The following is a 20,654-nucleotide window of genomic DNA, read 5'->3' as shown; positions in this document are numbered from 1 at the left end:
GTTTTGGTCAACTAATAAACTTGGCCATATTTCTAGATATGAGAGCTGCTCCATCCAAAGTGGGATGGATGCCGTCTCTCCTAATCAGACCAGGTTTTCCCCAGAAGGGTGTCCAGTTATCTATGAAGCCCACGTTGTTTGCTGGACACCACCTCGACAGCCAGCGGTGAAATGACGACATGCGGCTATACATGTCATCATTGGTCACATTGGGCAGGGGTTCAGAGAAAACTACGGAGTCCGACATCGTTTTTGCATATGCACACACCGATGAAACATTAATTTTAGTGACCTCCGACTGGTGTAACTGGGTGTCATTACCGCCGACGTGAATAACAATCTTACTATATCTACGTTTATCATTAGCCAGCAGTTTCAAATTAGACTCGATGTCGCCCGCTCTGGCCCCTGGGATGCATTTAACTATGGCCCCCGGTGTGAGGTTCCTCTTTTTATCCACTTGGTGGCAGTATTGGCACATCTTCCAGTGTTTTCTGGCCTTTCCTCTCACACTTGTAACTGTGGCAGTGGCAGCAGGGATGACCAGTGCTCCTGTTGGTGGGGACACCTGTCCCATCCCCTTTACACAGTTAGCACACAAGCTTGTGGCCAGGGGATGTCTTTCATTACCCAGTTTCCATTCACATCCTTCATTGTCCTTTTCACTGCATCCTCAGAAATTGCTGGATGGATTGTGGAGCACTTTGACACCTCCTTCATGTCCATCCACTCCACAAAGACCAGAGGACCCACTCTGATCCATCTCAAAGTAATAGTAAAATTATTGTTTCAGGATTGCAGCAGACGCACATTATAAGCATAGTATCCTTGTACCATGTTGTATTACCCTGCCGCATGTCCTCCCTCCTCACTTGGAGGGGCAGCTGTGGCTGAGGGGTAGAGTGGTCGTCCTCCAACCAGAAGGTCGGTAGTTCAATCCCCATCTGCATGCCGAAGTGTCCTTGGGCAAGATGCTGAACCACGAAATTGCCCCTCATAAAACAAAAAGTGATGTCAATAGATGCACTCTATGAATGTGTGTGAATGGGTGAATGAAAAACTGTACTGTAAAGCACTTTGACTGGTCATCAAAACTAGAAAAGCGACCTCTGCTCTATTTAAACTTTAAACCATAAACACCAAAACTAATACTAAATTATTAGGATCTGAACAGTTGAAGTTTACTTTGTGTTTGTTTGATTCAATCAAGAGTTTATGAGGCACCTCTTTAAAAAAAGTCAAAACATTTGCACGCAAGCAGTTGACTTACTACACCTACATTAGACGTAAAGAGACAAGCACAGCCAAGACATCAGTGTGTCAATAAATGTATGATGTTTCCAAAGTCAATGAGTAATCGTTCTAAACAATTGTGATAACATAAGACAAATGCGCCGAGGATGGCTGCCGTGTCTCAAGCTCTCGCACAGCTTTGCTCTTTTTTCTTTTCTTTGTTATTTATTCTACTTCATTCTGCACTATGAAAACTGACCAAGCGTGCCCTATCACTTGAAATGATAGAGAACAACTTCTGCACATCAGGTCGATGGTGGAAAACACTTTTTCACTGTCACCAACAAACAAAAGGGAATACTGATGGTGGTGTTAACTTTTTGTACCTGGAGCACGGAGGCCACGAAGGAAACGCGAGAACCGGCCTTCACTACAAAGTATATTTCTGGCAAATGTTCAGTCCCTGGATAATAAGCTGGACACATTTCAGAGCAGTATGGTTTTTCAACAGGACATCAAGTTTTGTAAGGTTATGGTTTTCACAGAGACTTGGCTTGACCCCTCGGACTCCACCATTGTTGCAGATGGGGTCTCCATTCATCGCCAGGACCGGACAGTAAACTCTGGGAAGAGCAAGGGAGGAGGTGTCTGCTGCATTGTGAATGATCTATGGTGCTCAGATGTGGAGATTATTTCTTCGGGCTGTTCTTTGGACCTTGAGCACCTCATGATCAGATGCCGACCTTATTACCTCCTTAGGGAGTGTACATCGGTCATTATAACATGCACATTCCCCCACATGCCGACACTTACCTCACGGTTGGAGGCTGCATTTATTGTGGCCGGCAATTTCAATGTCACCAAGCTCAGAGACCTTGGGCTCAACATCGCCCTCTGTGATTGGATACTGAACCTCCTGACGGGCAAACTGTAGACCCCAGGCAGTGCAGATAAGTAGCACCATATCCTCCACCCTGATTCTCAGCACCAGTGCCCCCCAGGGCTGCGTGCTCAGCCCCCTCCTGTACTTCTTGTTCACGCATGACTGCGTGGCCACCCACAGCTCCAACACCATCATTAAATTTGCTGATGACACAACCGTCATAGGCCTGATCACCGGCGATGAGATGGCCTACAGAGAGGAGGTCAGAGCCCTGACATCTGGGTGCCAGGACAACAACCTCCAACTCAACATCAGCAAAACTAAGGAGCTCATCGTGGACTACAGGAAGACAGGGGAGTCAGCTGCTTCAGGTTCCTCGCGGTTCACATCACTGATGACCTTACCTGGACTCACCACACAGACTCCATCACAAAGACGGTCAGACAGCAGCTCTTCTTCCTCCGCAGGCTGTGGAGGCTCAACATGGACCCCAGGATTCTCTGCAACTTCTACAGGTGCACAATTGAGAGTATCCTGGCTACTGGCTGCATCACAGCCTGGTATGGCAGCTGCACCGCCCTGAACCGTAAGGCTCAACAGAGGGTGGTGAAGTCTGCTCAGTGCATTACCAGGACGGAGCTGCCACCCATGGAGGACCTCTACACCCAGGGGTCCCAGAAGAGCAAAGGGATCATAAAGGAATCCTATCACCCAAACCATAAACTGTCATCTGGCTGAAGTTACTGCAGCATCCGGGCCCGCACCACCAGGCTCAGAGACAGTTTCATCCCCCAGGCCATTAAACTTTTAAACTCCTCCCATCTGTCATAATTCATATCTCTGCACCTTACAATATTTGCACCAATTTTTACTTTTAATTTCAAAATGGCTGTCCACCAACGTTCACCATCCAACCTGACGGAACTGGAGAGGATCTGCAAGGAAGAATGGCAGAGGATCCCCAAATCCAGGTGTGAAAAACTTGTTGCATCATTCCCAAGAAGACTCATGGCTGTACTAGCTCAAAAGGGTGCTTCTACTCAATACTGAGCAAAGGGTCTGAATACTTATGACCATGTGATATTTCAGTTTTTCTTTTTTAATAAATTTGCAAAAATTTCTACATTTCTTTTTTTTCTGTCAAGATGGGGTGCTGAGTGTACATTAATGAGAAATAAAATGAACTTTTTTGATTTTAGCAAATGGCTGCAATGAAACAAAGAGTGATAATTTAAAGGGGTCTGAATACTTTCCGTACCCACTGTATAATTGGCTCGATAATGGAAATTTTATTTTATTATTTATTTATCGGTATCTGCAATTATAGCTGATAAAAACAGGTCACGCTTATGATGTCATACATCCGTGCCTGTCCATACCAGCGTGATGTGTTTATGTCAGAACTGAAAACTGCTTTGCCTGTTTTTCACACTTTCTGAGAGCGACTTTAGGATTGCAGTTTGCAACAAATGTCAAAAGGTTCCGAGAGGGGGAAAAACATTTGCAAATTTTAACACTCCCAATCTCATAAGTTACCTTTGAATCTGTCATTGCAACGACAATGTGTGGCGAGAATACCAGGGCGCTTGCAGCCAGCATTATATCGAGTGCCTATCCAGCAGACATTTGAGAACTGCAGGAATATTGCTAGAAACAGTCCACAGGCTCAAGCAATTAATGACTGATTGATGACCAGCTTTTTTCCATGGTAGAAGTTAAGGATTTTGCCGGCCAATGGCACATTTTGAGCCCTGCTACACTCTGCAAAATTGCCACTACTTTTCAGATGTGTCCCTGCCTGCCCTATATTATGTGGTTGCCGCACACATTCATAGTCTGATAGATGCTAGCGATTTTACCACAGACATATGGCCCTCAGACATAAGATGCGCTTTATATTTTGTTTCAACTAATTGTATTTAATGATGATATTTCTGTTCAGAGATATTGTCAGTGCATTTAATTTATTTAGTTTTATTTTAAAACATTTGATAAGATTTATGTTAGATGAAGGCCAAAGTATAGAGAAACCTTCCTTACTCTCATGCACTTAAAATACATAAGCTATCTTCAACCTTTTTCCTTTTCTTTATTGAGCATAATATTCCATGTGCTTTTGTCAGTTTTTATCTCACTTTCAGTTCTATAAAAGCCTTTATTTTTTACATGTCAAACTTAAATTAGAGAAGGATAATTTTTTATCCTCCACCGAAAGTTGTTTGAAGTTTTCTGATGTACTTCACTAAAAAACTAAACGAACACTCTGAGTCAGAACTGTTTTTGTTGTGTTATCAATGTAATTTTAATTCATCCATATTTCCTTAATATATTTTGCAATTTTACTCTCAGGTGTGCATAAACTACAGGCCATGAACTTCTTTTTAAGAAACATGAAATTATTATTGGTATCAGTATAGGCCATTAACAAGCATGTAATTATCATTTATCGGAAAAATCCATATACCACATCCCTAAACTTTGTGCAATTCCTCAACTTCAAGCTCAACCCATTTGTACTTTTTGCTGTTTTCTTCATTTTTCCATGCTTGCTTCTGGATGCAGATTGTATTCAGTAGGGCTGTCAACAAATATTCTAAATTCGAATATATACATCACATAAGCACATCAGCGGCTGTTTTGCGAGTGGGCGCACTGCATGACAGGACAGGCCACAGGAGTTGCACTTGCACAGCGTGACTCACTGCTGAAAGTGAGACGCGACCAGGGTTGCCAGGCGGGTGGATACAAATTTGCGACGAGCGACGGAGTGGTCTTTTTTTACGGTCTAAGTTTTACGGTTAGTTCATTTACTTATATTGTAATGTGTAGGTATGATTTATGTTAAAACTGAAATAAAAATACCTATACAAGTAGTTATGTCTCGTTGTATTAGTTTGTCCTCCTGTTATTGACATAATGTGCATTATGCATGCGCATATATTCGAATGGTTCGAATATATGTGTTTTTTTAGAGCGAATATTGGAACATCATTTTGAAGCAATTTTGACAGCCCTAGTAGTCAGTGCGTCAGTGGAGAAAACACCACCCTGTGCTCCTGTAATGTGATGTCACTGTGCTGACAGTGCTTTTGGAGATCTTGACCTGTTTGAATATAACAGTGTACTTTCTCGCCTGCCCTGGACTACTGTAATGCACTATATTCAGGATAACATAAGAATTGGCTTTCAGTTTACTCTGTGTTTGTTTAATTTGCTTTATCAGGCATGTTTCTAAATACAAAGTCCAACATTTAATGTGCACTAAATTCACCTGCCACAAACACATATCATGAGACGCACACAGCCATGACATCAAGGTTAAAGTTACCGCAACAACAATTCAACACAATCGATCAATTAGATAATTACATAAATTTGATTGTCAGTTTGTGTGAGGAGAGACAAAAACAATCAGACACAAAAACAAACACAATCTTAGAGGGATTGCGGGTATACTAACCTAATACAATACAAATGCAAACCTATCATCTCATGTAAGGAAAACTATTGTTCTCTGTGCAGCAGGTACTGAGATGAGTAGGCAGGGACTGTCAACAAAGTGCAAAGCCAAAAATATACTGCAAAAGCCAGCCCCTTGATCATGATCTTGAAAGCCTTCACTGTCGATCCCTGTAACGTTCTGGACTTACGTATGTTTGTGATATAGACAGATACAATTGTGGTTCACAGCAGAATTAACAGAGAAATGTATCTTTCACCTCAGTTTTAATGTTTCTGTTGAATTTATCTCACAAGCATAAATGGTTGCAACACTCCCTGTATGCGTTTCAAAATAAATCTGTGTCTGGGTTTTATTGTGAAATATTTGCAGGAGCGGGAAATGCACAGCTTCAAATTGTATACTTACTTATTTTTATAGTATTTATTTGAGTACGCAGAACTACTTTTATACAAGGAAATATTCATTTATATTAGAATGTAAAAGTGATCTTTGGCTTAAAAAGGGTGTAGAGTCAACAAAATCCCTTCACATATTAATGGTCTCATAATGGTCAGACTATAACCCTCATCTTACAAATATATTCAGGCCTAATTTTGAGGATTTAAAAAAAATTATTAATAATAATTATTAACTCCACCCATGTAGGGTCACCAAAATCAAAACACACATAAACAGTGTCCTTCTGGTCAGACTTCAACTTTCATTTTGGAAAATATGCTTTAGAATCTGCAATCGAATCAAAACCTTGTGAAACAGAATTGAATACTTTTGTCTATTTGTCAAAGTTTAAATAAATGTGCTGCATTCTGTCCTGACCACTGCTACATAACCTTTTCATGTCTTTTACAACAGGGCCAGAAGTGCGAAGGCAGTTCCCTGAGGTCTACACAGACCAGGTTTGAAAGAAGTTACTTTTCTTGCCCTCTTCACAACTATCTTTCCCAAATGTACACAGAAGCACTGTTGTGTGCAGTGTTTGATTTACACAGTCTACCCCATTCCGTATGCCAAAGTGTCCTTTGGCAAGATAGTGAACTCCAAAATTGCCCCTTCATAAGTAAATGGTCTGCGCTCTTTTAGTCTTGATGACCACTCTAAGCACTTTACAGTTTGCCATTAGCTCATTCACACACTCATACAGTGCATCTATTGGCAGCACTTTTTATTTTTATGAGGCATTCAGCAACTTGCCAAAGGAGAGTTCAGCGTACAGGTGGGAAAGACTGGGATCGAACCGGTGGCTGTCTGGTTGGTGGACGACCGCTACCCCTCAGCCACAGCTGCAGGAAGTATGAATGTGTGTGTGAATGGGTGAATGGCAAAAGCTTTTCTGTAAAGCCTCACACACTCCATTCACCCTGTGAGTTTTTATGCCTCCACACCGGTGACAGCCAGTTGCCGGAGCCATTATGTTTTTGGGTTGTTCGTCTGTCCCATTGTCGTGAATGCGATATTGCAAGAATGCCAAGATTGAATTTCTTCAAATTTTGTACTAATATTCACTTGGACTCAAGGATGAACTGATAAGATTGTGCTGGTAAAAGGTCAAGGTTATGATAGCCTCACAAATTTGCCTTGCGAAGCTGATATCTCACCTGATATAAACACCTTGAGGGAATCCTTACACATTTGGCATAAACATTCAATTGAACTTGGATTGGATTTTGGTAGTCAAAGGTCAAGGTCAGGGCTGCATCACAAAGTATGGTTATGTTTTTCTTGAACATGAATGTCTTAAAATTTGGTAGAAACGTTCACTTCGATTTAAAGATGAACTGATTAGATTTTGGTCCCTGGCGGTCAAAGATCAAGCTCACAGTGAAATTGATATATCAAGACTGTCGTAGGGAATTTCAGTACATCTGGCACAATTCACTTGGACTCATGGATGATGGATTTCGTAGGTCAAAGGTCAAGGTGGCCTCAAAATCATGTTTTTAGCCTCTTGAATGTTATCTCAACACGGAGTTGTTGGAATTTCTTCAACTTAACATCAGTTGTCACTTGGACTCAAAGAGGAAATGATTACATTTTAATGGTGAAACGTTTTACATTTTACCTATTTCATCTGTATTTCACAGGAAACTCTTCAGACCTTGCCCAAGTTCTGCTTCCCCTTCAGCATGGACAGGTATGCACACACACACACACACACACACACACACACACACACACATCACCATACATAACCCATACAGCAAAGAGAAGCCACTGCTAGATCGGGCTCACTGCATCCTGCATAACCGACTCTATGATGGTGAACATTCGCGACCATTTGTCATCAGGGTACAAACTGTATCTTCCATGTCCACAATGATATTCTCAGGAGATCTGGAGAAGCATCTCCTCTCCTCTACAAGGGTAGAAGAGTCTCAATATTCCTGGACTACACCATGGCTGTGGCTAAGAAGCGGGCCGGCTTCGGAGATGTGAAGAGAAATTATCATATTCTCACTGGCTGGATCAGGTGGTTGAAGGGACAAAGGTTAAAAATCTGAGAAAGCAAGCATGACTGATGGGCCAAGCGATTCTGCCAGTTACTCTGGGTTCATAGTCGCAGCTTGACATGGAGCAATAGCATTGAGAGGGTGGGTGAGCTTGGTGGGAAAAGACGCTGGACTTTTTTTGGCCGACCTCTGTCATGTATGGTTGGGGAACTGGGAATAAGGGTGGCAGGCTTGCTACTGTTGATAAAATAGCACTCTGCATCCATGTTCAATGGGAAAGAAAATTGCAGAGGTTAGTGGATTTTTATTTTGGGGTTCAGTTCAATATAGGAAGTCTTTGCCAATGAGAAGAGGGATAACAACAAAAGGACACATTCACTAGTCATGGGTCTAATCATCAACTGCAGCAACATTGTACTCAAAGTGTGACCTGAAGGAACATAAGTTTGGATCTAAGGAGAAAAGGATTGGAGATTCAAGTTTTTGTTTTTCTGATCTAATGTCGCTTTGCGACTTATTGAAAAGTGCCGGCTACATCAAGGTGATGTCAGAGGCCGTGTCAAGAAGTGCATCATATGTAAGGGGAATATAAGAGCCTGACTTCAGCTGTCCCCAGTGACATGTGAAAGGAATCACAATAAGGGGTTCAGAAATCAGTTTACGTCTTAATGGTGCAACTAAACTAAAATGACAGGTCTCCCAGCAAGGAAGCTACCATCATTCAGTTTACACCACCCAACCAACAATTTCCATGTCACCTTAAGGAAAAGGTTGCGTGACAAAAATTCTATAAGGCACTGGGATCTCTGGAACACTGGAAATAAAATTAACTGACACCATACACTTGGCCATATCCACAGGTATATCGTATATACCTGTGGAGCCCGTGGACACCGCCCGGCTCCCACTCGGCGAGTGTAGAGAAGGGCTCACTCGCTCCATTTGCGTCTTGCTGGGCATTGCACACAATGGCTCGGCCTGTGGCGCCCTTGGACGCCGCATGGCTCCCACTCGGCGAATTGAGAGTAGGGCTCGCTCACTCATGTGCATCTAGCTGGGCATTGCGCACCGCCACTCTATCACTTGGGACTGATGAGGGTGGTGCACAAAGAAACTTTCTTGCTAGTTTTGCAAGTAACTTGATGCGCCCTTCATTATGTCTCCTTTCCGCCTGTCGATAAGTGGCTCCTTCAGGTACAGATGTAGCTCATCCTCAACGCAGCGACTGTCCGGTCGGTCATCAGTGTGGGGTGCCAGCAGAGAACTGAACATCTCATCAACACGGCTGTGGAAGGATGTGTCTTCTCTCCGTTGCCTTTTGTGGATGTTTCCGTCATCCCCCACACTGGCCTCCTCTGCAGCAGCCTGCTCCTCCGTACTGGCTCCTTCTGTGGTAGCATGCTCCTCTCCAGTGGTCTGCTGTGTGGCAGCCTCCTCTTCCTCTTTCAACCATCCTTTGGCCTTGCTCAATGTTGTGACAGAGGAGAATGTGTGACTCATATAACGAGGATCTAAGAGACAGGCCAGCACCACAGCTTTTGTGTCTTCTACTTTTGAGAAATGCTTGTCCAGGCACTCCCTCATGGCTTGCCTGAGCATTCTGATGCCTTTTTGTGGAGGGCCCCTCATCATCTTGAGGTAGCATCTTCAGCACAGTCAGGCATGGACTGATGCAGGATGCTGATGAGTTGCTGTGGCTCACCTGATGTGTCACTTCCTCTATTGGGAGAAGAGTTTCAATTAAATTGGACACACGGTCCCACTGGTGAGCAGTGAGACCTGCAAATCCTCCATGTTCACCACAGTAGAGTGCACGCTTTTGCTCCAGCATTTTTTGCAGCATGTGGAGCGTTGAGTTCCACCCGTTGGAACAGCCTGGATTATGTTATGCTCTGGCAGGCCTAGTTCCCTCTGAATGTTTCGTAAACGCTGTTTGGCCAGAATGGAGTGGTGGAAATGTGTGGCACACTTCTTAAGAATTGCAATGACATCTGTGACGGCTCTTTGACTTGACAGACCGTCCTTCACCACAAGTTGCAAGGTGTGCGCTGTGCAGCTGAGGTCTGGGAGTTCAGCAAGCCTCATTTCCTGCACGATGTTTGCTCCGCTGTCTCGAAGCACTAGTGCTACACGGTCTTTGCTTATCTTCCAGTCCTCAAGCATACTGAAGAATGTCTCCTTCAGGTATTCCCCAGTGTGGGACCCATGCATCGCTCTTGTGTTTAAGACAACCTGCTTTCTTGTCCATTCAGTGTCAATGAAATGGCATGTCAGGCTCATGAGAGACTCTGTCACACCAGATCAGCAGTCTGTGGTGAAGGAGAGATAGTAGCCAGCATTCTCTGGTTGAATTAGGGCTTTGATCTTGTCCACAACCTTGTGGTTGTTCGGTAATACTTTTCACTTTTCAGTGCATATCGTGGCTCTGCTGCAGCCATGAGGCGCTTAAAGCCAACATCAGACACCACCGTGAACGGTTGGTTGTCAATAACTATCATTTCCATGACTAGTTTGTCCATTAGTTTCGACCTGTCATCTGAGTTTGTCCACTTTCTTTGTTTTTGAAACATGTCCTCTATTGTTGGCTGAAATGAAGTTGCCTCATCCTCATGAGAGTCAGATTCCTGTTTCTTCTGTGCTGTTTCATACAACTCAGGGTGATGAATCCTAAGATGGGACCACAGGTTTGAAGTATTTTAGTTTTTTCCTGTTGTTGCTCCCATGCTGACACCTTCATTGCATGTATTACAAACTGCCTTCTCTGGTGTTGGTTGAGTGTAATACTTCCATACTGCACTTTTAAACTTAACTCTATCCATCTGCAATACGGGTTTAAAAAAAAGAGAGAGAGTTAAAAGTGGGGCCACATGCTGACATATGCTCAAATCATCATGCTTAATTTATTACAGCATTTGGGAAGCCTGTAGTTGATTTTATTATGTAAATGTTATATTTTAACATGTGATAGCAGGGACCTTGTCATTAAAAACTAGGCTGCTACATTACCAACAATTAATGTTACTATAGCTGAAAAAATAGTACAATAGCAATAGGAGAGACTCACACTTTTCTCTAGCCATCCCCTCAATGTGCTTCCCTGCAATAAAACTGGACTGAATTTAGTTCATTAGGTTTTTTTTTACTCTCTCTCTCTCACTTATTCACTCACTCACTCACACTAGGGCTGTCAACAAATATTTTAAATTCAAATATATATTCAAATATTTAAAAAAAACAGAGATTCGATTGTGAAAATTAATATTCGACTGTGGGAAAAAAACACCATCTATGTTTGACAGTGCTTTCTCAACATGGTCTAATGTTGGTATTAAAACATTCAAAGATCTCTATATTAACAATACATTTTGTACATTTGACCAATAAATATGGTCTTCCCAGACATCACTTTTTTAGGTTTTTACAGATCCGGAGTTACGTTTGCAGCATAGACCCCCAATTCCCCATCCTCCCGGTTGAAATGCAGTTCGATATATTTCTTACCCCACTTCCTACTCTGAAAGGTACCTTATAAATAATTTATGGTCAACTTTTCTCTTACAAACTGCATCATTAAGCATTATTAAATCCTCATGGGAGGTCAAACTAGGTGAGGCAATCCCTGATGAATAGTGGGAAGGGGCACTTAAAAGGGTACACACATCTTCCATATGTGCTCATCATGGTATCATGCAGTGTAAACTTGTTCATAGGGCCCACTGGATCAAAGCAAGGTTATCCAGAATCTATAAAGATGTGAACACAAACTGTGTGAGATGCAACCAGTCTCCTGCTATTCATGTAGACTTGTTTTGGAGTCGACCATCTCTTGTCAGTTTCTGGAAAGACATATTTAACACAATCTCATAAATAAGTGGTATAAAAATCGAATTAGACCCTCTTATTGCGCTATTTGCAGGTCCCTCACTCAAGTTACCATTGACCAAAATTAATAAGGATGTAATTTCCTTTGTAACTTTGTTGGCAAGACGGTCAATTTTATGGAAATCTTCTGTACCCCCTTCTCATGCTATTTGGATTACAGATGTTTTGAATTGCATAAAATTGGAAAAAATCAGCCACACACTCAATGGCTCTATAAATAATTTCAATACAATGTGGGCCCCCTTCTTTTCTTATGTTAAGAGATTAAATTTCCCTGCGATCTCAGAATGATGTATGTCTATATATATATGTTTGTATATGTATTGCATTTTTATTTTCTTACTTTATCTTGCTTTATCCTTCTTGGATAGAGGTGGGGATAAGCATGGTGTGTGAATACTCAAGATCTATTGACTTGTAACTCTACTGGATAATTTACAGGTGCATTTATTCTGTAAATGTTGCTTTATCAAAAACCAAATAAACCAAGTCAAAAAAGGTTTCAAATCGGCTGAATCTGCCATGATTGATAGATTGGGATCAGCCATGTGTGTGGTTTCATTTAAGAATTTGTAAGTATGTGTATAAAAGATAAATAGCAAATGAGAATTTTAATGTGAAAGCATTTATTATTTCTGTCTGACTCTTAAGTAGTCCTGTGGACAACTGTATGAGACCTGTGTGGCTAACTATGTTTTTCTTTACTTATTTAGCAAGGTTATGAGTGAGCTGAATTGATTTTGTTCTTCTTTAACATGCAGATTGTTAAAGCCAACATAGGGAGCTTATCTTGAAGTTAACCTGCCATATAATCAGCAGACTAAAACACTGAGTAACTGAAGGGTCACCAAAGGAAAGGAATGAACTCAAAGTTGAACAGTTAAAAACCCATGCTACTGTGTCAAAATTGGAACCTCCCCATTGAGATGGAACTCAAACTAAGTGATTTACCAAGGAAGCATTTTCCGGCACTACCGTCTCAGCAATTTTTAACACATTTTTTTTGGGACCTTGGTATCAGGCCCTAGTTTGGCTTTTTTGTGCAATTACACTTTTTTATTAATCCTAAGTACTGTTTTACAAATTAGGCGCCAGTCATGTTTCTACGTTCAGCTGTCACTTTCATCCTAGTTCAGCAGGAAAAAATAGTACAAGATCATGAGCATTTCACCTCTGTATCTTGGTGGGAGAGGTCAGGACCACCACAATGATCCAACCGAATAGCCAGTTCTCATTTATAAAAACATAAACTTATGTTGGACATTGATAAACACCTCTCTGAGTGAAGAATTCAGTTTGACAGAACAACTATCTCCCAAATACTTTGATTTGATAAAAAAAAAAAATTCTTCTTTCTATCTCTGTCTGCCGACTGAACCTCTCTCACTCTGCAGCCCAACGGTCAACCAGGTTGGCCAGAACTTCACGTTTGTGTTGACTGACATTGAGAGCAAACAGAGATTTGGCTTTTGTCGACTGTCTTCAGGTGCACACACCTGCTACTGCATTCTGAGGTGAGTGTGTGTCCATTTGTCATTGTGTCTGTGTGTACATGTGTGGTATCCAGAAGTAATGATCTGTTTCTAGGAAAAAATGTAAATGGGGATTAAAAAGCTACAAAAGATCTTTGTTTTAGAGAAAGTCAAACATATTCGTCCATTTATTTTAAACAATAAACTGCAATTGTGGTTACAGTTCTTTTGAATTGAGACACAATGCTTTATTATGTCACTGATGATATCACTTAATTTCTTTTTGGGATATGTTGATCTTGAGACTCAGAAAGACAAATACTGAGGGACAGTTGGTTAGGGCTCCCAGAGGATCATCTGTTGTGTCATCTTTACAGAGTGTAAACAATTTATTACAGCTAGAGCTGGATACTGAAATCTGGTACTTATCAGGCATTGCTTCCTCAGGAGAAAACAGCAGGGTATCCTCAAGTGAGTGAGTGGACATATTGATGACGTCTGTAATATGCAAAAATGAAAAAAACAAGCAAAAATTATATCGCATGATGAAACAGTGGTGGTATACTTAAAGCAAAAAACAGATGAAGATAAGTGCAAATGCGGCTGTTGATGTGCTATGAACAAAAACATATGATCTCTGCAGCAGAATTTATACATTAAATCCTCTGCGGAGCTCATGAAAACCGCTTTAACTAGTAGTTACCTCAAACTGCTTAAAGCTAAATGGTCGAAAGTATGGTTATAATTTATGCAAAAGTTTACCGAGGGGAGAGTGGGGGACCTGGCACCTGCTGTTGCTACCTGGTCCCGGGAACCATGCCTTGTAGAGTTGGTGGTATGCACCTTGTTTGCAATCTGCAAAGACCAAGAGAAGAAGAAGAAAGAAGTAAAGAACATGACAAACTTAATGAAGCACCTGTTGATGCACAGGATACATTTGAAAGCAGAAGGATGATCTGTGTTTCCTTGTGTGACCCCATGCCAAGCACATCAGCCAACAGCGTGGGTGTCCCTGGCCCCAGTAGTCAGGAGACAATGGATGACGAGTTTGGAGCTGGATTTTTTTTTCTGTATTCAGCACTGAAACTGTTATTAAGTATTAAATTATTGTAGTTGAGTTCATGTTAAATTTCAACCTCTAATCTTCCTAAGCAATAAAAAATTACACTCTTAGGGTTTTTGTGTTTTTAAAAAAAAAAAAGTATAGTTTCTGTCACACTTTAGGCACATGAACTCTTAATTGATTGAAAAGTAGAAGTTTAGCTCTGGTATCTGAAGAATTTTTAATGAAACCTCAATAGAGCAGAATAACATCTATCTAGTCATTTGCAGGTAAAACATCCCATTCCCATTTGAAAAAAACAGCAACACCAAAGCACAACAATTATGTTGACTTTTTGTCTCCAGACTGATATGTCAGGATTGGCTGCTCTTATCAACACTATGGGTCAACAAGGGTTGTTCCACCATTGTATATTTCTGTTTCCTTTAACAGCCGTATATCACGAACAAAATGGCTAAAAGCGTTTGTGTAAATTTGTAACACCCATTTTAAGTTCCTCAGTTCAGGGAAAGGGTTACTTTGTCAGACAGTGATCAAATTGATCTACTCTCTTACTCTCTTATTAGGAGATACAACAAATGCAGTGTAATACAAAAGACATGCAATAAAACTCTTTAAGAGGATGTTCATTTTACTGGCTATTCTGGAGGATATATATTATGGAGCTGAAGAACTGAGCTGGATTTGGTTGACAAAATATTTGGAAGATCACTCAGTATGACCCAGTGAAGTTAAACAGTTCAACAAATTAAAAATGAATTGACTCCTCTTTCAAACAGTCACAATAAAAACTAAACATTTTAATCCAAATGAAGGAGTATTTATTGCAAGACTGCATTCATTTTATGTACAGTAGGTGTGCCTAAGAAATTGGCATGTTAGTATATGTGTCACTGCAATGCTTTTGAATTTGTGTTGTGGCATACTGTAGATTATATTTACCAAATGTAGCCATTACAGCACAGGGATCTTAAACAGTAAAATAGTAACTACATTTAGCTTGTTAGATATAACCCAGTGAAACCCTTCTCTCTTACAACCAGATTAACCAGGTAAATTCTGAAGTTGCCTCACTGAGTTAATCGGGAAAATAGATTCTGAGTCTTCAAGTTTTAGGATTGACTAATTAAAACAACTGTAAGATTTTTGATTAGTCAAGTGAAGAAGTGGGATGCTCAGCTTTGTAACATGTACAAACCACCTTTTTGTTCTCTCAGCTACCTGCCCTGGTTTGAAGTTTTCTACAAGCTACTTAATATCCTTGCAGATTACACAATCAAAGGCCAGGTAAGTTGTGACAGGTGACTCAATGCATGAACATGTAATTGTGAACAGGTCAGTTCTGAACAGTTTTTCGTTATTCGAAAGCTCCAGTATTAGCTCCAGTATTTGCCCTGATTTGTCATGTTGGCTTAAGATATGGAAAACTTGATAATAGATTTTCAAATTTTGTATAACACTGAACAAACAATACTAGCACAACAACACGCTGCGAAGCGCTGACACCAGAAGCGCATTTCTCCACACCTGTCAGCCTGTGATTCTGCTTCTTTTGCTCCTTGGTAGTCTCACATATAGTAGACGTGTGTAGGGGTTTGTGGGTAAATGATGATGGTCTACACAAGTGACGGACCTACGCAAGCCTACAGCAACCAACCCCTCTCTGTCTGTCTGTCTGTCTGCTTGTCTGCTTGTGCGCTTCTGTGTGTCTGTCTGTTTAGACACAACTGACAAATGTAAAGAATAAGTACATCATTGAAAAAAACAATTATAGTGGAGGGGCAGATGAGGAAATATCATTGTGTGTGGGAAAAATCTGGGAAAATGAAATTCCAGTTCTCCAGAGAATAGCAGGAAAATCATAAGTATGCATATTTGAGCGCCTCCGGTGTGTCCCTCCATAGATACGTCACTCTTTGGACATATCTATGGAAGTTACGATAATAACATGACCCAGCATTATAATCAGCCACACTTATGTCTGATGATAGCTTGACCAAGAGATTTGGTAGGAAATATAAAGTGTGGATTCCTAAAAAATTATTTGCACTGATTTTCTTAATGTTGAACTTGGGTTTTTGTGTGTTGCATGAGAATGTGACCATGCATGGATTGTGGATCTACAATATGTTTCAGGAAAGCCAATGGCAAGAGCTCCTTGTATCACTTCATTTGCTCCCCATCCCTGAGCCAGGGGTCCCTGTTCATCTCGGTGTGGTGAGTCTGGCTCATTTTAAACTACAAACACTGCAGGTATTTCTCTTAATTTTTCCCAAAGAAAAACAATTCTACAAATAGTTTGGCTTTATAACCTTCAGGAATGTTGACAAATGAGATAGAAGAGGTTTTTTTTTAGCTCTGAGGTAAACCTCAGTGGTAACCTGAAGGTAGGCCGTTCGATCCCAGTCTCTCCAACTAAGCTAGTAGCGTGTGAGTGATGTATGATAGAGAAAGCGCTATAAAAACTGTACTACAGAGCGCTTTGAGAAAACAAAAATTCCATATAAATACAGACCATTTACTCCTCACCAGCTGTGTGAAACATCAAATTTCTGGGTTTTATTAAATCACCAACATTTGGAGCAGTAAAGAGAACAACGCTAAAGCCATTTGTGAGATTTTTGGTTTGACTACTACATTTTGTTGTTCAAAGGTAAAGTGTGTAGAATTGTGTGATATCTAGTGTTGAAATTGTTGTATGTTGCAGCTGAACACCCCTCACCTCACCCTCTCCTTCCAAACATGAAAAAGAACCTGTGGTAGCTTCAGTTGTCATAAAAACTGAAAAGGTTTATCCAGTCTGGACTAATGTAAAAAACATGGCGGCCTCCGTAGAGAGGGTCCCCTTGATGTAACCATAAAGTATTTAAATATAAAGGGCCTTTTCTGGGGTAAAGAAAACTATAATTCATACAATTTAGATGAAACGAACTAAAGAAAACATAATGAGGATTATTCTACATTAAATTTCTGCCAATAGATCCCTTTCACCTAAATCTTACACACTGGACCTTTAAGGTAGTCCTGGGCAATTTAATGGCAAACCCTATGAAAAAAAGATAGACAGTTTTCTGAATTTGTAGATAGATGGCCACATTTTCAGGTGGAGTGTATAGCTGCATATTTCCAGACGGTCTCTACTGGTAGGTATTAATACTGTTTACATTTGTATTAATTTTTCTCCAGCATTCCTTCTTTACTGTCCCTGACACGAGGGAACTCCCCAGCATACCTGAGAATGTAAGTGTTGTTTTTTATCTCTTTGTGAGGCTAAATCCATACTTGTACATTTTCAATAGTTTGGAAATGCTGCTGGCCCCATTTTAGTTTGAAAACCCCTGGGCTGCGTCTTTGTCTGGACTGACAGAAACAGATGTTTTTCCGGAAACGATAACGTAGACACTTACAACTTCCTACTGATTGGGTCTTTGCGGTTACTGCATATCTAGCAATCTAAATTGAGTAATCTAAAACTAACAAGTAAATGCTTCCCTTTTTACACTGGCATGTGCATGCCCAGTTTACGTGAATGGTCACGTCATAGGTATTTTCAGGTGGGGATGGATGGGCATTAAAACTGTTATGGAGCCAAAACGCTTTGGTGAACAGATTTCTAAATAAAACATAGTAGTATGGATTAAACCTGACTAATTTCAGGTCACTAATAAATATGGTAGAAAATTAAGCATTGTCAATATTGAAGGATAGATTGTCTGATTTTGATAAGGTGGATTTGGTGCCAATAAGGAGAACCTCGATTTTATCACTGTTGTGGAAGTTGCAAAAGAACCCAGTGCATTTGAGGAGCAAGAGAGTCTGGTGGTCGAAGTATATAACCAAGGATTGTGTTCCCTCCACTTAAGCTGATTAAACCTGAGTAATAAGTGGATTTTGCTGTAGATAGAGAGTCATTATGGTAAAGAATGTGATCATTGTACATTTCTTCGTGCACAATAACTCCAGTTTTCTTGCAGAGGCGTTCCAAGCGACAGCCTTTCGCATTGAGTTAGTAAGTGCAGGTGTAAACCATGGCGCAGAATGGGACTAGGAGATAGACTGGGTTTTAAAGGAGCCAGGGTACTTAAAAGACTATGAAGACCATTGTAGTGAGATACTAATTCATCAGTGGTGGATCAACAGTTTATGCTGGGGAGACTATCAATACCACTGGAAAGAGCATTTAAATTAATGTCCTTAATAATTGTGAAAAGAAATAACACGAGAGATTTGTTTTGGATAGTAATTGGTTGACATTAAAAGATGTCAACATGTGATAGAGATATGATCAGAGATCGGCTGCTGTACAATCAAGAGGAGTAACACCCGACCAGGAAATTAAAGGAGAAGTTCGTTTTTTTTCAACCTGGTCCTTATTTCCAGCATATGGTATGTAGATCTACTCACCCATAAAGGTTTGGAGTAACTTGCAGTCCTTCGGACGCTTTTAGATCCACACGTGATCGGCATATATCCATACAACGCAAGTGACTGGGGCATCCAAAATACAGCCTCTAAATAAGGCATTATCTGCCGCGAAACTCTTTATTTACTATGAATCGCCAGCACTAGTCCCCTCTGAGTCCAAGTTGCCTTGTTTACATCCCGGGCTTTCACTGGGGTGACGTCACTGAGGCGCGCAGATCAGCTGACGATCAGCTGTGTTTGTTTACACAGAGTTTGCTGCTGCTAGTTTTGTGCAACATGGCAGAATACTTATCAGGTGCTTTACAGTACAGTATTTTTTTAAAGCAGCTGTGTCCTGGTGCTCGGACGCATTCACCCGGTTTGTTGATTAAACAGGAAGACAACTCGCTCTTGGTTCGCTAAGCTAACACTAGCTCCGAGGCTGCTCATAAGCCCGCTGAAGTTAGCTAGCCTTTAACCAGGTGAATATGCCCGAGCACCAGGACACAGCTGCTTTAAAAAAATACTGTACTGTAAAGCAATGATAAGTATTCTGCCATGTTATGCAAAACTAGCAGCAGCAAACTCCAAAACAAACACAACTGATTGTCAGCTGATCTGCGGCTGCGCGCCTCGGTGACGTTAGCCCAGTGAAAGCCCGGGATGTAAACAAAGCAACTTGGACTGACAGGGGACTAGTGCTGGCAATTCATAGTACATAAAGAGTTTCACGGCAGATAATGCGTTATTTAGAGGCTGTATTGTGGGTGCCCCAATCACATGTGTTGTATGGATAAACGCTGATCGCGTGTGGATCTAAAAGCTTCCGAAGGACTCCAAGTTACTCCAAACCTTTATGGGTGAGTAGATCTACATACCATATGCTGGAAATAAGGACCAGGTTGAAAAATAACTAAGTTATCCTTTAAGAAACATATGTTGCTGAAAAGCAACATTAAAAAAAGACAAATGTAAAGTCCGTAGTGAGAGCTCTCTTGATATTGTCTATATGTTTATTAAAATCTCCCAGCTATATTATGTTAGGGGAGAGTGAGCATAAATGGGAAAGACGATAAACAGTGTCGACTATAGTAGGGGTAGGCCCATTCAGTTGTAATACAATAGATTCAAATGAGAAAGCAGGTACAGACACAGGCGAGACTTTCCACCTCTCACGGTAGATAATTGTGAGACCTCCCTCTGTGCCAGAGGCACTGGGTTGATAGATGTAAACAAAGCCAAGAGGAGTAGATTAATTCACTTGTGAAAAGTAATTAGGTTGTTGCCACGTCTCAGTCAAACACAAGAAGTCAAAATTACAATTGTTCAGAAGATCCAGGAGGATATGACCCTTGCTCGTATGTGAAGGGATGTTTAATAATCTGAAGTTGACATTAGTGTGGTTGTGTTTGACGTAGATGTTAGCCGACCTAGCAAGGCTGGCAAGTTAAAGACCAGATGGATTGCATTGGTTTGGAGTCGTCAAAGTGAAAGCTCTGGCGAGATCCAATAATGAAGTTTTCTAAAAGTCTAAATGTCTTCTGATATCATTGGAGCTGCGTTCACACTTGGATCACAGCAGACATTTAGGCTAAAAACAAGGTGTAAATGACACCATTTCGAGTCGAATTTGAATGCCACCTTTTACTTCAATTGTATTGGATTTGGCTAGAACACTGTTTACACCTGAAAGTCTAAAAACTCAAAAAATACATTTTTGGATAAACCATCCCTTCAAATGAATTGAAACAATGGTGACTTTTTAAAATGATACATCTGATCCATAAGATTTTCATTATTGAACTTT

At 40.9% G+C, this 20,654-nt stretch overlaps 1 protein-coding gene across 8 annotated transcripts in view; it reads left to right on the top strand.

Annotated features, from left to right (window-relative positions):
- dennd1a (DENN/MADD domain containing 1A) overlaps positions 1-20,654 on the top strand; it is a 60,886-nt gene that overhangs the window by 18,969 nt on the left and 21,263 nt on the right. For all 8 annotated transcript variants that reach the window (XM_069514418.1, XM_020106702.2, XM_069514420.1 and 5 more), the window contains exons 3-8: positions 6,432-6,475; positions 7,661-7,710; positions 13,303-13,422; positions 15,661-15,730; positions 16,580-16,660; positions 17,630-17,683. In XM_069514418.1, the coding sequence (XP_069370519.1) occupies positions 6,432-6,475; positions 7,661-7,710; positions 13,303-13,422; positions 15,661-15,730; positions 16,580-16,660; positions 17,630-17,683 (419 nt within the window). The remainder of the gene's footprint in view (positions 1-6,431; positions 6,476-7,660; positions 7,711-13,302; positions 13,423-15,660; positions 15,731-16,579; positions 16,661-17,629; positions 17,684-20,654) is intronic.

Source organism: Paralichthys olivaceus, chromosome 18 (genome assembly GCF_024713975.1).
Source record: "Paralichthys olivaceus isolate ysfri-2021 chromosome 18, ASM2471397v2, whole genome shotgun sequence".
NCBI lineage: Eukaryota > Metazoa > Chordata > Actinopteri > Pleuronectiformes > Paralichthyidae > Paralichthys > Paralichthys olivaceus.
This window is presented reverse-complemented; position numbering and strand designations above follow the sequence as displayed.